The sequence below is a fragment of the Beta vulgaris genome, chromosome 3, assembly GCF_026745355.1.
Source record: "Beta vulgaris subsp. vulgaris cultivar EL10 chromosome 3, EL10.2, whole genome shotgun sequence".
Lineage (NCBI taxonomy): Eukaryota > Viridiplantae > Streptophyta > Magnoliopsida > Caryophyllales > Amaranthaceae > Beta > Beta vulgaris.
This window is the reverse complement of record NC_079204.1, coordinates 51,341,486-51,355,954: the sequence shown is the minus strand read 5'-3', so window position 1 is coordinate 51,355,954 and position 14,469 is coordinate 51,341,486. Positions and strand designations below refer to the sequence as shown.

General features: G+C 35.9%; 2 protein-coding genes across 2 annotated transcripts; both read right to left on the bottom strand.

The window, feature by feature from the left end:
- Positions 1-1,052: 1,052 nt before the first annotated feature.
- On the bottom strand, positions 1,053-2,622 carry LOC130589398 (zeatin O-xylosyltransferase-like). Its single transcript, XM_057393164.1, has one exon. The coding sequence runs from the start codon at positions 2,554-2,556 to the stop codon at positions 1,132-1,134; it is 1,425 nt and encodes a 474-aa protein (XP_057249147.1). The 5' UTR covers positions 2,557-2,622; the 3' UTR covers positions 1,053-1,131.
- Positions 2,623-6,678: 4,056 nt separating this feature from the next.
- LOC104889381 (zeatin O-glucosyltransferase) lies at positions 6,679-8,340 on the bottom strand. The gene is given in 2 exon segments (XM_057393163.1): positions 6,679-7,120; positions 7,123-8,340. Coding segments are annotated over 2 exon segments (1,431 nt in total). The 5' UTR covers positions 8,257-8,340; the 3' UTR covers positions 6,679-6,823.
- Positions 8,341-14,469: the final 6,129 nt, after the last annotated feature.

The following is a 14,469-nucleotide window of genomic DNA, read 5'->3' as shown; positions in this document are numbered from 1 at the left end:
AAATTATTTTTATTATAAATATTTATACTACTCTTAGGGTTGCATATAAGACATAAATATACTACCTAAAATGGAAATAAGTTGTGAATTTATAGAAAAATTATGCATCAACCAATGTAATAAATGATCAATTAATACATTTTTTTCCATTTTTAACTTCTTATATGCAGCCATAAGAGTTGCATATAGCTTTTTCCTAATTTTTATTGGTTTTTAGAAATATTTGATGTAATTCTATTGGTTAGTTTTGGTTTGTTTGGATTCATGCAAACTTTTGTTCATCTCTATGTGAAGTGTTAGTAAACATTCAATGTTGCTTGTTAGTTGTAACTTTCAATGTAGTGTTAGTTATTTTTTAGCCATAGATCTTATGTTTTTTTGTTAAAATTAAAAAGACAATTAGCTTTTCAATACAAGTACATCATTAAATAATACAAATAGTAACATTTTTCACTTTCCTTAATTTTCGTAAAAATTAAGAAACAAGCACTATATTATGAGATTTAGTTTACATCTGTTCTTTACATCATCCTATTTTCAAGTTCAATTTTTCTAAATGACATGCAAGTTGCAATCATGCATAATGTTTAGATAAAGGAGTTACTGTTACTTCATTTTTTTTAACTAGTGAGCTACCTAAAAAGTCAATTAAGATGGCCAAAAGTAAAGATGAAATTCAAAAGATCCAGCTTGAAAGGGAATCTGCGAGAGAAAGCAACTAGACACACGTATATATTATTTTGGTAAGTATAATCTTAACTGATCTGTCAATATGTAAGTCAAAGATTAGTACAGCTGACAATTTTGAATTTTCTTAAAGCAAAGGGTAAGTACCCCTCAATCTGTTGTGGCAAGTGTAAGTACAGGTCTAATTTCAGTTTATTACTAGTGATATTTCACTGGCTGGTGATTGTTTAGCTAAATTAGCAACTGGGAATCTTCTATGACAGCAATATTTTTTTCTGTATGAGATTATTCTTAAAGTTTACTTGTATCAGTATGCAATTTCGATTCATTTCATGGACGAAATAATATCAAACAAAGAGACAGGATTAGGAATAATAGAAATCAAATAAAAACTTAAGGATTTAAGAAATAGAAGAATCCAATTCAATTCACTGTGACATATTGTTAACATCTGGTGATATAAGAAATGAAAGAATCAATTTCTAGGCGAGAAGCACCTCCTTTAGCAACTGATGCTCGAACAACATCACCTAATTCTGCTGCCCTTTTCCGCATCTCCTCTCCTTCTTTTGATGCCATCAATCTTCTTAATGCATTCTCTATAGTAGTTGACATAACTAGTTCAGCATGCTGTGTCCAGTCCCGCACCAGTGTACCAATTCTTAGCACTTCTGTCACCAAAATAGCGTTCTTTGGTTGATCAGAATGCATAGGCCAAGCTGCCATCGGTACTCCTATGCTGATGCTCTCCATGCACGAGTTCCACCCACAATGACTCATATACCCACCTATAGATGGATGTGCTAGAATTTCTAGCTGAGGTGCCCACTCTCTTACCACCATTCCCCTGTCTTCCATTCTCTCTTCGTACCCTTCTGGCAGCTGTGGCTTTCTGTCTTCACCGCCTTTAAAAACATCACCAATGTCAGCTCTTCTAAGCACCCATATGAACTTTTGCTCGCTTTTCTCCAACCCTGTTGCCAACTCCATGATCTGCTCATCTGTCATAGTGGTTGTAGATCCAAAAGAGACATATATCACTGAATCTTTCATTTGTTTATCTAGCCATTTCAAGCACATATGTTGCTGTTTTTCGCTTTTGTTTTCTATTTCCACTGGATTTAACGGTCCAACTGCAAAATGTTTTATCTCAGACTTTTTTGACAGCTTTTTCAACAGTTCAATATATCTACCTTCTATTACCATGGATGTATTGTAGAGCCTTCCTGACTCAAACCCCAGACATTTTCGTTGGTTGGCTATAAAGTTTGCAATCTCCTGTGTTGAGCAGCCGTCTGTAGAAGGGATGCATTTAGGAATATCTGAATCCAACTGAAAGGGTTTGTCTGGTATTCTATCCCAGGAATTAAAGAACGATGTAAAGGCCGAGATGGGAATGAAAGCATAGGCTTCAGCATTTGGGATGAGTTTGACATCCTGCACCACAGAAGCCATTAAACAATCATGAATGACAATGATTCTCCTGAAGTTGGTTGACAGTTGATGTAAGAGTTGGTTCACAGGTTGGCGAAGATGTAAAGAAGTGTCGAAAAGAGGTTGGAGGTGCGCTGGGAATTGAATAGAAGGGTCGGGGTTGGGAGGAGGCGAGCTGTAGGGAGGGAGTTGGAAGTCATGAAAATGAACTTTGCTCGAACTTTGTGAGTCCCAACCATGAAGGCGGAGTTTGGCTTGGCGGTTGTGGGAGGCGGATCCAGCATAGTGAACTGGTAATCCATAGGAAGTAATGAGATTAGAGAGATGAAGGAGTTGGTTGAGATGGCCTTGTGCTGGAAAGGGTACCACCACAACTGCCACTTGAGGTTTGAGGCAACTTTTGGCCTCATCTTTAGTGTTATTTTGGCCTTCCATGTTGGGATGAGATTATGGGAAATAGGACTTGTTTGGCATGTGATTTATATTGAAAACTTAAATTCACTACATAATTTCAATTCTTAAAATAGTACTCCCTCCGTCCCATAATATAGTGTTTGTTTCTTTTTTACACGGTCTCCAAGATGTAACTTTGACCTTTTATATCTTCAATTTCGTATTAATAAAAAATATAAAAAGTTGATATTATGAAACTACACATTGAGACGAATCTAACAAGACCCCACATGAATATGTTTTTTTATATATACAAATGAGAATATTTGGTCAAAGATTTTAAAGTTTGACTCGCCAAAAATGAAGTAGGCACTATATTATGGGACGGAGGGAGTACTGTTTTTTGTCCAAGAATACCTATTCCATTTCTCTTTTTCTTTCTCTCTTTATTACATGGATATCCTAATATAACGTCTACTCCCTTATTATTGGGACTATACTTCCTCCGTTTTTTTTATAGATGCTACATTTTCCTTAAATGGAAATGTCATAATAGATGCTACATACCATAAATGGATTCTTTTTCACCATAAAAATCTTAAAATACTATTAAAAAGTTGGCGGTCCTCCACCTTCTCTTTTAAAATACTCATACTTTTTCCTTAACAAATGTTTTTTTATTCAAAAAGTGGTGGTCCCCTACTTTCTCTCTCTACCTTTCTTAAAAACCCCCCACTTTCTCTACAGTGGCGGATGCAGTTCATGACACCATGTGTCAAGTGCACCACCATAGCTCAGGATAAATAAACATTTCATCGTTCTTGCTTCCTATCCTCTTTTCTATGAGTCTATTAGCATTTTTTCGACTGTACATTGTCATTATAAATACTCCCTCCGTTTCAAATTATAAGGCATGTAAACTACTTTTCCGCATATTAAAAATTTAGTTAGTTTTAGTTAGATTTGCATAGGTAATAAGAATTAACATTAAATATTCTATTGATAATAAAAAATAACCTATAATCTTATCTTGATAGTATAAAATTGCATTTAATTTTACATTGGTAATGTAAAACGCCTTATATTTTGAAACAAAATTTTTTAGCTAAAATGCCTTATAATTTGAAACAGAGGGAGTATGTCATTAAGAATATTTTTGTCAGAGCTTGCTTTTGTGAATATGAAATGATGTTTCTAATTTTTTGGGTAAAATTTAATTTACTATTACTGTTACTATTATTGTTATTATTATTGTTATTATATTTATTGTTGTTGTTGTTTGCTATTTTTGTTATGCCTTAAAAAATCGAAATTTGAAAAGCGTAACATTTATTTTATTATTGAGGAAGTAGAAATAATTGATTATTGTTGTTATTGTTATTTTTGTTATTATTATTATTGTAATTTTTGTTATGCCTTAAAAAATCGTAATTTGAAAAGTGTAACATCTATTTTATTATGGACGACGAAGTAGGAATAATTGATTTTAACAATCTAACCCTTTGACTATGCATAATTAACAATTTCCTATAGTGATGTCAAAAATGAATTTTATAAGTGATTTTAGATGTACCTAAAGTCTGTTTGTATGGTTAGTTGAGTGGTCAAACGTGTTGGAGTCTAAATGAAAAATTTATTAAACCGAAAGAAAACTTTCCTAAAATTTAATACCAAGTATGAATTATTTTGAAACAAAATATAAAAGTGGTTGATAAAGTGACCCACCATCTCAAAAATCTTGCATCCGCCACTGTTTCTCTATGTAGCAAGAATAAAAACACGGAGGAAGTACAAATGAAAAATAGTAAATAGTAGTAATGAGTATTGATTTGGACAAAAAAGTTATCCTATTGCATGCCCTCATTATGCAATTTCAATTTAACCATTGGAGAACAACAACTAAAAGAAAATGAAAAAGATTCGAGAGGAAATTTGTCATTAGGGGAAATAGGAAGGTGTGTGTGCCGGGCTGGGGATCTGAGAGTTAATATTGGGCAGTTGTTTCTCAATAGGGGAAAGTGTAGTTAATTGGTAGAACAAAACATTTAATATCATTTTGTAATTATATTTTAATACTCTAAAGTACATAAAATATGAAATTAATAAATAAGGTCGGAATATTTCCTTGGATTTTAAGTAAGGTCACCAGGATATTATTTAGCACAAATCACTTGATACTTGGTGTTATTGTGGCAATAGTTGAGTAAATATTATTTAACACACATTGATAATAGTTAGAATTTATTGGGAGTTAATTTTTCAAGTAAAAATTGTTACGTTTCATAATGATGACAGACCTCCAAAATGTCCTTCATTAATCGTGGGGGAATTCATGCATGAATGAAAGGCTACAAGGAAACAAATAAAATTACTCTTGGGGGATGCGAGAAAATCACATACGACTCTCAAATTAGTATGTGTCTGCCAAGGATTTAGAGAGAGAGAGAGGGGTAGAGTGAAAGTAGTGTTTTAGAAGGTACATCCAGAATAGTACCATTGGGCTAATAAGAGTATTATTCCTCTAACAAGGTGTATAATTTGTTGACATGTGTACGATTATGATGAGTCTAATTGGAGGGAAGATTACTTTATTTTGTTCTATTAGGTGAGCATGAGCACAGTCTCAAATCTTCATCAGAATTGGCTTTACTCATCGTAGTGAGGTCGCATCCTGCAGAGTTCATGGCGAACCACATAACTCGAGTATGCTAACAGACTTGGGTGCTATCCATACAAAAATGCAACTCAAACAATCTAGCCATATAAATAATCTTGAATTCCCAGGAAAATGGACGAGAGTTGGTCAACATGACCTGAATAATCTTTAAACTAATTTAAACTACATGATAGTATACACAATGTAATTGCAACTTGAATTGAAATCAATTCAAACTGAACCAAACTAACCCAAAATCAATATGAATAAAATTACTTCAGCAAGATTTTCTTGAACTCGCCTGTAGATAAAATGAAAAAAAGAATTGGGTTTTGTTTTGTGTGGTTCGGTGTCTTTTAACATATTCTGTGTTTTGACTTGTGTCTTTTTACTTTTTTGTTATACCCGTAAACTTCAAATTTTGTAATCTTCAATTGTTTAGATTTACATTAGAAGGGAAAAAAATTTCAGCTTTAAATAGGTTGGACGGTAAACACGACAATGGGAGTGAAGGCAGTACAAAGTACAAAAAAAAGGGGATTTGAACTTGTGGCATATCCTTTACAACACCTCAATCTTGACCACTAGGCTAAAACATTTTTAATAAATATGTCTCCTAATGTAGAGGTAAAGAACTTGAGATAAGAAAAGGGCTTTGCTAAATTACGCCCTAAATTTTTCTAGTTACGCCCTAAATACGGTATTTTCATACCGTATTTATATACCTACATTTCTTTCCTCTCTTTCCCCCTCACTCACTCACTTTCTCTGTCCTCTCCACCACAACTGCCACCACACCATCACCACCATATTCTTCTCCAATTTCACACTTCTGACTCCTGTCTTCTAACAACAATGTGCCGGCACCACCACTACCGTAGTATCCCGGCCACCACCGCCGTACCCCCGCTGTGCCCCCGACACACCACCACCATCCCCTTCTTCTCTCCTTCGTTTTCTTTATTTTCTGAATTTTTTTTTTTAAAAAAAAAGGGGAGGCGTCCACCATGGACGCCCCACCACTGGTGGAGGCGTCCATGGCAGGCGCTCCACCACATGGTGAGGCGCCTGCCATGGACGCCTCCACCAGTGGTGGGGCGTCCATGGTGGACGCCTCCCCTTTTTTTCTAGGGAGGCGTCCATGGCAGGCGCCTCAACATGCGGTGGAGCGCCTGCCATGGACGCCTCCACCAGTGGTGGGGCGTCCATGGTGGACGCCTCCCCTTTTTTTTAAAAAAATTTCAAATTACTGTTAATGAAGAAACAGAGAAGAGGAGGGTGGGTTACGGCGGTTGTGGTGCGGCGGCAGTGTGTCGGTGGTGCGGCGCAGTACTGGTGCGACGGCGACTGGTGTGGCGGTGGTGGTGCACCGGTGCCCAATAGTAATATGGGAGAAGAGTGGAGAGAAGTGAATGTAGACGGTGGAAAATCTGAAGATGGAAAAATACGTATATTATACGTATTTAGGGCGTTACTAGGATATTTTAGGGCGTCGTTTAGCAAATGAGTAAGAAAATAGTCAAATTTATATAAGGATATAACATAGAACAAATAAAAGGGGAAAGGATACAATCATACAACGTAGAAAACAATGAGGCACGGGTCTATCTTGTAGCAAAACCCAAAATGATAAAAAAAAAAAACAACGTTGCATTATTTAGAGATATAGGCAATGAAAGAGTCCCTCTCTAAACAACTCACACCACCTTCAGCAACTGATCCTCTGACACTTTCACCCAACTCTGCAGCCCTTTTCTTCATCTCTTTGCCTTCTTCTGTTACCATCAATGTCTTCACCACATTATCTATAGTACTTGATTTCACAACTTCGCCACGGTTTGCCCAATCTCTTACCAATATACCAATTCTAAGCACCTTGGTCAGTAAAACCGCATTCCTTGGCTGATCAGAATGCATTGGCCACGCCGCAACTGGCACACCCATACGGCCATACTTATACTTTCCATACATGAATTCCACCCACAATGACTCATAAACCCGCCAGTCGACGTATGCGCTAATACTTCAAGCTGTGGTGCCCAATCCTTAACTATCATTCCCCTGTCTTTCACTCTGTCTTCATACCCTTCTGGAAGTTGAGCCTTTTTTACTCTATCAGCTTCTTCAAAAACGTCATTAGGGTCAGCTCTTCGAAGCACCCATAGAAACTTCACCTCGCTTCGATCCAATCCGTTTGCCAGCTCTTCAATCTGATCATCTGTCAATGATGTTGTTGATCCAAAAGACACATAAATCACTGAGCATTTCTCTTGTTCATCTAGCCATTTTAGGCATTGATGTCTGTTTTCACTGTTTTTGTTTTCGATATGCACAGGATGAAATGGTCCTATTGCAAAGTGTTTTATCTGTGACTTGTTAGTCGAAGATAGCTTATCCAACAATGTAACATATCTGCCTTCTATAGCTCTACAGGTGTTGTAAATCCACCCTGACTCGAACCCAAGACATTCTCTTTGTTTCGTTGCAAACTCCATCACTTCTTTCGTTACGCACCCTTCATTAGTAGGCATATTCTCGGGGATATCATTTGAATCTAGCTGAAATGGTTTAGCTTCCTCAGGTATCCTTTCCCATGTGTTCGAAAACATGGTAAAGGCCGAAAATGCAATGAAGGTAAAGGCTTTAGCATTTGGGATGAGCTTGACATCTTGAACCACATAAGCCATACTATGATCATGAATGACAACAACTCGACTGAACTTTTGTGAGAGTTGGTGTAAGAGTTGAGAAATGGGTTCCCTAAGTTTGATAGACGCCTCGAAGAGTGGGATGAAGTGATCAGGGAAAGGAACAGAGATGTCTATACTTGGAGGGGGTGAGTGGTAAGGAGGGAGTTGGAAGTCATGGAAGTGGATTTTGGTTAAACTTTGTGAGTCCCAACCTTGGAGACGGAGTTTCGCTTGGCGGTTGTGCGTGGTTGAGCCGGCGTAATGGATGGGTATGTCGTAGGAGGTGATGAGGTGAGAGAGGTGGAGGAGTTGGTTAAGATGACCTTGTGCTGGAAGTGGTACTAACACCACTGCCACTTGAGGAAGTTGTTTTAGGTTGCTATTCTGGCTTTCCATTTTGGCTTAGCAGCAACTATTTAGAAATCTTAGTGCTTTTTTTTTGCTGCTTGGGGATTGTTGGGTCACGATAGGTAGTACCTGCACCATGCTGGACTATATGCTATTATTTAGAAATCTTCTAACTAAATTTGTTGAACTTTTTTTTTTATAAGTAGTTAGAAACTAGAAAGTCCTAAATTTCATTAACTGCCAAATATAAATTAGAAGCTATTACATCATCAATAATTAATTTTAGTCATACTAATTAAATGAATATGAATTTTTTTCAATATGAATATTCATTTTGGTCACACTAATTAAATGAGTATGAAATTTACACTTACGTATAAGAAATAACATAGTCAAGTGGGATCTTGTTTATTTCATCTTAATACATGTTTTCATAATATCATATTTTTATATTTTTTTCGCTATGCCTAATTAAAGATGTTGATAACAATAATGCATTGGATGGCGTGAGAACAAGAAGTGTATAAGGAAAAAAACGACGAAAAGTAGGAAAGCATTTTAGTTACCTTAAATGATAAGGTGCTAGTATATTTTAGGTGTTAAAATGATTGATAGTGTTCAAGGAATAGCTAAAATATAATTTCAGGTGGTTAAAATAATTTAAAGGATAAATTAAATTTTTTATCTTTATTAAATCAGACTGAAATTTTGGAAAATCTTTTTAAAATTTTGATAACAACTAAATTTGCCAAAATAATCTATCAACTTAAGCAACTAATTTTGCCAAAAAATTAAACTAATCATCTAGCTTACCATTTCTAGCCCCTTACCAGTTTCATTTTTATTTTGTCAGTTTCCGTTTACTTATCAGTTTCAGTTTATGTTCAGCTAGTATTGTCAAACATATCATTTTCTATTATTTATTAGCAATATATATTTTAAAGATAAGAAAATATTTTTCTATAATTTATTTAAAAATTAAAATAATAGAATAGAAATTTGTTTAGGCCGGAAAATATTTGATAATTATCACATGACCTGATTTCATAATACGCATAAACTACTGCTTTTGAGTTGCTTTGATTGTGCTAGGAATTTTTTTTCACAGGAAAATAGTACTCCCTCCGTCCCATAATATAGTGCTTGTTTCTTTTTTCACGGTCTCCAAAACGTAACTTTGACCTTTAATATCTTCAATTCCTTATTAATAAAAAATATAAAAAGTTGATATTATGAAACTACACATTGAGACGAATCTAACAAGATCCTACATGAATATGTTTTTTTATATATACAAATGAGAATATTCGGTCAAAGATTTTAAAGTTTGACCACCAAAAATGAAATAGGCACTATATTATGGGACGGAGGGAGTATCATTTTTATTAAGTGAAAGTATTGGGTCAGACCGTCTGACCCAATGCATATTGTCAGACGGGCTGAGCCCAGTACTTTGAATTTGTTGAAACAAATTTAAAACCCAAAAATCTCCACTTTCACTTCCTCCGTCCTGAACTTCACAGGTTTTGCAATTGCCCTCTTTCTCTCTCCTCTATTCATCTTCACCATCTTTAAAAATTCTGCAACTACTTTCACCGGAAAAGGTAGCAAACTCGGAGCAGACGAATTTGTCTTAACGAAAGCGCATGTTAATGACAATAACAACTCCACAAACACAAAGTTCATCGGCTTTGTTAATGGCAAGAACAACTTCACGTACAAACACAAAGTTCATCGGCTTTGCAGTTTTTGAGTGGTGTGATGTGATCAACTATTTCAAAATTACTCAATTACAACAAACAATAACATTAATCATAATTGCAGAGACAAACCCATGTCCACCTGAAAGAGAAATAACCCGCTGCTGTTGTTTGGTTTCATTGGTATCTTCTTCCCATTTATTCTTTCACTTGGTATTTTTTATTCTTTCAGTTAGTTCTTTTTTTCTTTCAGTTAGTGTTTTTTATTTTTTCAGTTAGTTCTTTTTTTCTTGGTGTTTTTTATTCTTTCAGTTAGTTTTTTTTTTTCTTTCAGTTGGTGTTTTTTATTCTTTCAGTTAGTTCTTTTTTTCTTTCAGTTAGTGTTTTTTATTCTTTCAGTTGGTGTTTTTTATTCTTTCAGTTAGTTCTTTTTTTCTTTCAGTTACTTTCAGTTAGACCTAAGTTATTTTCAGTTAGACCTAAGTTACTTTCATTTAAATCTAAGTTACTTTCATTTAGAGGTAACTTACTTTCATTTAGACCTAAGTTACTTTCATTTAGAGTTACCTTACTTTCATTTAGACTAACTAAAAAAAATGAAGACTAACTGAAAACGAACTAAGACTAACTGAAAAAAATGAAGACTATCTGAAAAAAAATGAAGACTACCTGAAAAAAAAATGAAGACTACCTGAAACTCAAGTGAAGTGGTCCGACGAGAATACTCGTCCGACACAATACGAACTCTTTTATTAATTATCCTTTAGGCTCGTTACATTAGAAGGGCCTTCCTCAAGCCATACAAGTAGGTCCTCAAAAACCTTTCACATAATTAGAGAAATGTTTCACTTATTTTAGAACGAACTTTTTATTATTTTTCTCAGGCAAGATTTGCATAGTTGACAAATTTTACTACTTATCCTGAAAAATTATCTAAAAACAAAAAGACTTAAAAATTAGTCCTTTGAAGTTACGTAGAGAGTTACTCCCTCTATTTGTATTTGTTATACTAGCCTTCATATGCACGCGATGCGTGCGTTAATTTCAAAATTTGTTATTCTCTTAGATACTCCATTCGTACTTTATTTATGATTAAACTTGAACGTGAAAAATTCAACAGAAGATGAATTTAGATATATTAATTCGCTAATGTAAAAAAATAAAAAGATTGTGAGTGATTGTTAACATCATTTTTTTGTGAATGAATATTGAACAGGAAGAACAAAAATAATGAGTTGGTTTAACTGAATTAAAGAGTATCAAAGATAGTGAATGTTCAGACTTTTCATGTGCACGTTATGTATGCCATCTTTTTTATAAGGTATAAATATTTTTTCCATTTAATTTTTGATTGAAGTATTTGATGCATATACCATTTTAAACTTGTTTTAAATGGCAAGTTGGAATGAGAATTTTTAAATGATTTGCTTTTGTAATTTTTTTCATTCCATTAATTAGATCATTAAGGGTATTTTAGTCGCTTCAAAAGAGGACACCACACCTCCTCCCTTGGCTTATATAATAGAGATTTGGTTTTCTCGTAGGAATGTTTGTATAAGTTGTTGTAGGACAAAATAATATTTGGATTATTATTACTATAGTTTGTCACTTTATAATTAGATTTTAATATCACTTTCTAAACCGTCAATAGAAATTAAAAAATCACTTGACATATTGTACTGGTATTATTCTATAGAAAGTTGTAAGATGATTGAGAGTTGTTAAGATGGCCTTGTGCTGAAAGGGTATCATCACCACTGCCACTTCACTAATCACTATTCACTACTATAGGTGAAGGAACTTGTTTATAGCAATTCTGACCATTCATTTTGGAGTGATAATAGTGGGATTTTTTTATAGTAGTTGTGGGTTTGGGATTTTTTGTAGTAATTGTGGATTTGGGATGGCTTAATTGGCTTTAGCACGTAAATACTAACCAGAGAAGCTTACTTTGATGTTTAAAGGTTGAACCATAACACTGTTAATAATAAGGGGACGTTTGGTTGTAAATGGGTGAAGGGAATGGAATCAAGAAAGGGGTAGATGGGGAAAGGAAATCAAAACCCTTAGATTTAATGTGTTGTTTGGTTAGTACATTGTCTTTCCTCTTTCCTCTTTCTTCTTCTTCCACCATAACACCACCATATCCCCCCTCTCTTGATATCCCCCGCCACCTCTCCCACACCCCAGTGCCGCCGCTGCCCCTCCCCACCCCAGTTCCGCCGCCGCTGCCCCTCTCCTTGCGGTTGCGACGTCTCCATCCCCTCCCCTTGTTGCTGCAACCCTGTCAATTCCACCTTAGCCCCTGGCCGTCGCGATGTTTCCCCTTCCCTTGCCGCCGCGACGTTCCCCCTCCCCTTGCCGTCACATCCTCCCCCTCCCCTTCTAGTCGCTGCATCTTTTCTCTCTCCTCCCTTTCTCTCAATTCTTCCATTTTTTCTAGGGTTTGTAGGTGGGCAGTGGTTTGGGTGGTGGGTGGTTGTGGCGGATTTCAAGTGGTGGGTGGTTTTCACGTGTGTGGGTAGCTTGGTTGGGCGATGGTTGGGCAAATCTGGTGCCGGTTGGGTGGCTTGGTTGGGCGGCAGTTGGGCGGTTCTAGTGTCGGTTGAGTGGCTTGATTGGGCGACGGTTGGGCAGTTCTGGTGCCGATTGGTGGGCAGGTGGAGGGGTTGGGTGGTAATAATGGTTGGGTTAGATGGTTAGGTGGTCAAGTGGTGGTGGTGGTTGGGTGGTCAAAGATATGGTCAATGATGAATCAAGAAAGGGTAAGTGAAACCTTAGGGGGGTGGGGGGAATGAGAGTAGAGGACTTTGGGGGTAAGGGGTGGGTAAAGGGAATCATTAAATTGAGCAAACAAACAACAAGTAAGGGAATCAATTAAGTTGATTCCCTTACCCTTTCCAGAATACTCCTAACCAAACGCCCCCTAATATTTTTGCACGTTATTTAGGTTTTATACTATAGTGCCAATCATGTGTTATAGATCGAGGACCATCTTCCGTGATATGCTAATTATATAACGTAAACTTCTAACTAGTACTCCCTTTGTATGAGAATTGAGATGTGAGGTTTAAATGAGGGACGACTGAATTCATTGATTGGTTCGAGCACATGAGACGTTGAATAAGATGCGTCCGCACAATAAGCAGAAAATTGAAATTATATTAAATGGATTTCAGAAGAAATCGAGGGAGAACAACGATAGATTAAAAAAAAGTTGAAAATGTAATGGACAAAGATCGAAATATCTTGTAAAAATTAAAGATATGTGATGTAGAAATACGTAATATTAGACAAAGGTACAGAAATTTAGAAGATAGGGTACACAATAACTATAAATATATCGTATGTGCAAGAGGGTTAAGACGAGCTAATCAAGAGAGCTTCCACAAAATTTTTAGAGGGTAGAAAACAAGGTGTTACGTAGTACGAAACTAGTAATGCAAAATAACAACTCCCAACTTTAGGTTCTTAATGTGGAGACTTGTGCAACAATGATTGGGCTCAAATCCCGATTCTGGACTCCGATCAGCAACCTGCAAAAAGGGACCCACCCTGGAGGTTTGGGTGGTATTTCCCCCTCCGATGCTTAAGTCAGATATCAGGATATGAAGGAACTTTTAAAGAGAGAAAGTAGAGAGAGAGAATTTATGGCAGAATAACAGTACTATGCTCTGAAAAACGTACCTTTCCCCTGATTTCAAGGACTACTTATACTGTTTGAAATGACTGCTGTACCTTGATGTCACCCTAATTTGGGAGCATCTGATTGGCTGAGCAATAATATCAGGACACGTGGCAAGTGCTGATTGGCCAACACATTTTACCTTTTAGCCGAATCAGGCTTCACTCTATTGGGCCTAAGTACAATTTCAGGGCCACAAGGGAGCTTTTCAGTACACCTCTTCTTCAGAGAAGTGTACTTTAGCCCAAAGAACCTGCAGGTCTTTGTACTTTTCTTTACATAGGCGAATGCCACATGTAGGGCTGAGATAGTGCCACGTGTCATAAGGGTAGCCGTTGATTTTCAGGCTACAACACAAGGGTTCAACAAAAATAAAAATAAATGAGAGATATGGACTCTCACAAATATAGTTATACAATTCTTATTAATATAATTACTTCCTTCGCTTTTTTTTACTTGCAAGACTTTTTAATTACTTGCAACACTTTCTACTTTTGTTTTTCGTTTCTCTCTATTTCTTTTCAATCACATGCGGTCCTTTATTTTTCCCCTCTACCTCTCTCCTAGACTCATACCCAAATTTTGCATTGGAGTTGATAAAAAAAGTGTTACAAGTAAAAAGAAAAAGAGAAAGTATTAAAAATCCCCTCAAAAAAATATAATTTATAATAAGGAGTTTTTGTTATATTATTTAGATACATCAAAATTTTCGCGTGCATCCTCAAATTTCTATCAATATCCCTCTCCAATCCCTTAATACTCCACTTATCTTTCTCTCTTCTTATTATAAGGATGTCCTAGTATAATGTGTTCTCCTTAATTTGTATGGCAATTCGAACTATACAAATGAAAAATAAATAACACGTACTAATGACA

Coding starts and splice junctions, on each gene's coding strand:
- LOC130589398 (XM_057393164.1), bottom strand. CDS start 2,556: ATGGAAGGCCAAAATAACACTAAAGATGAGGCCAAAAGTTGCCTCAAA.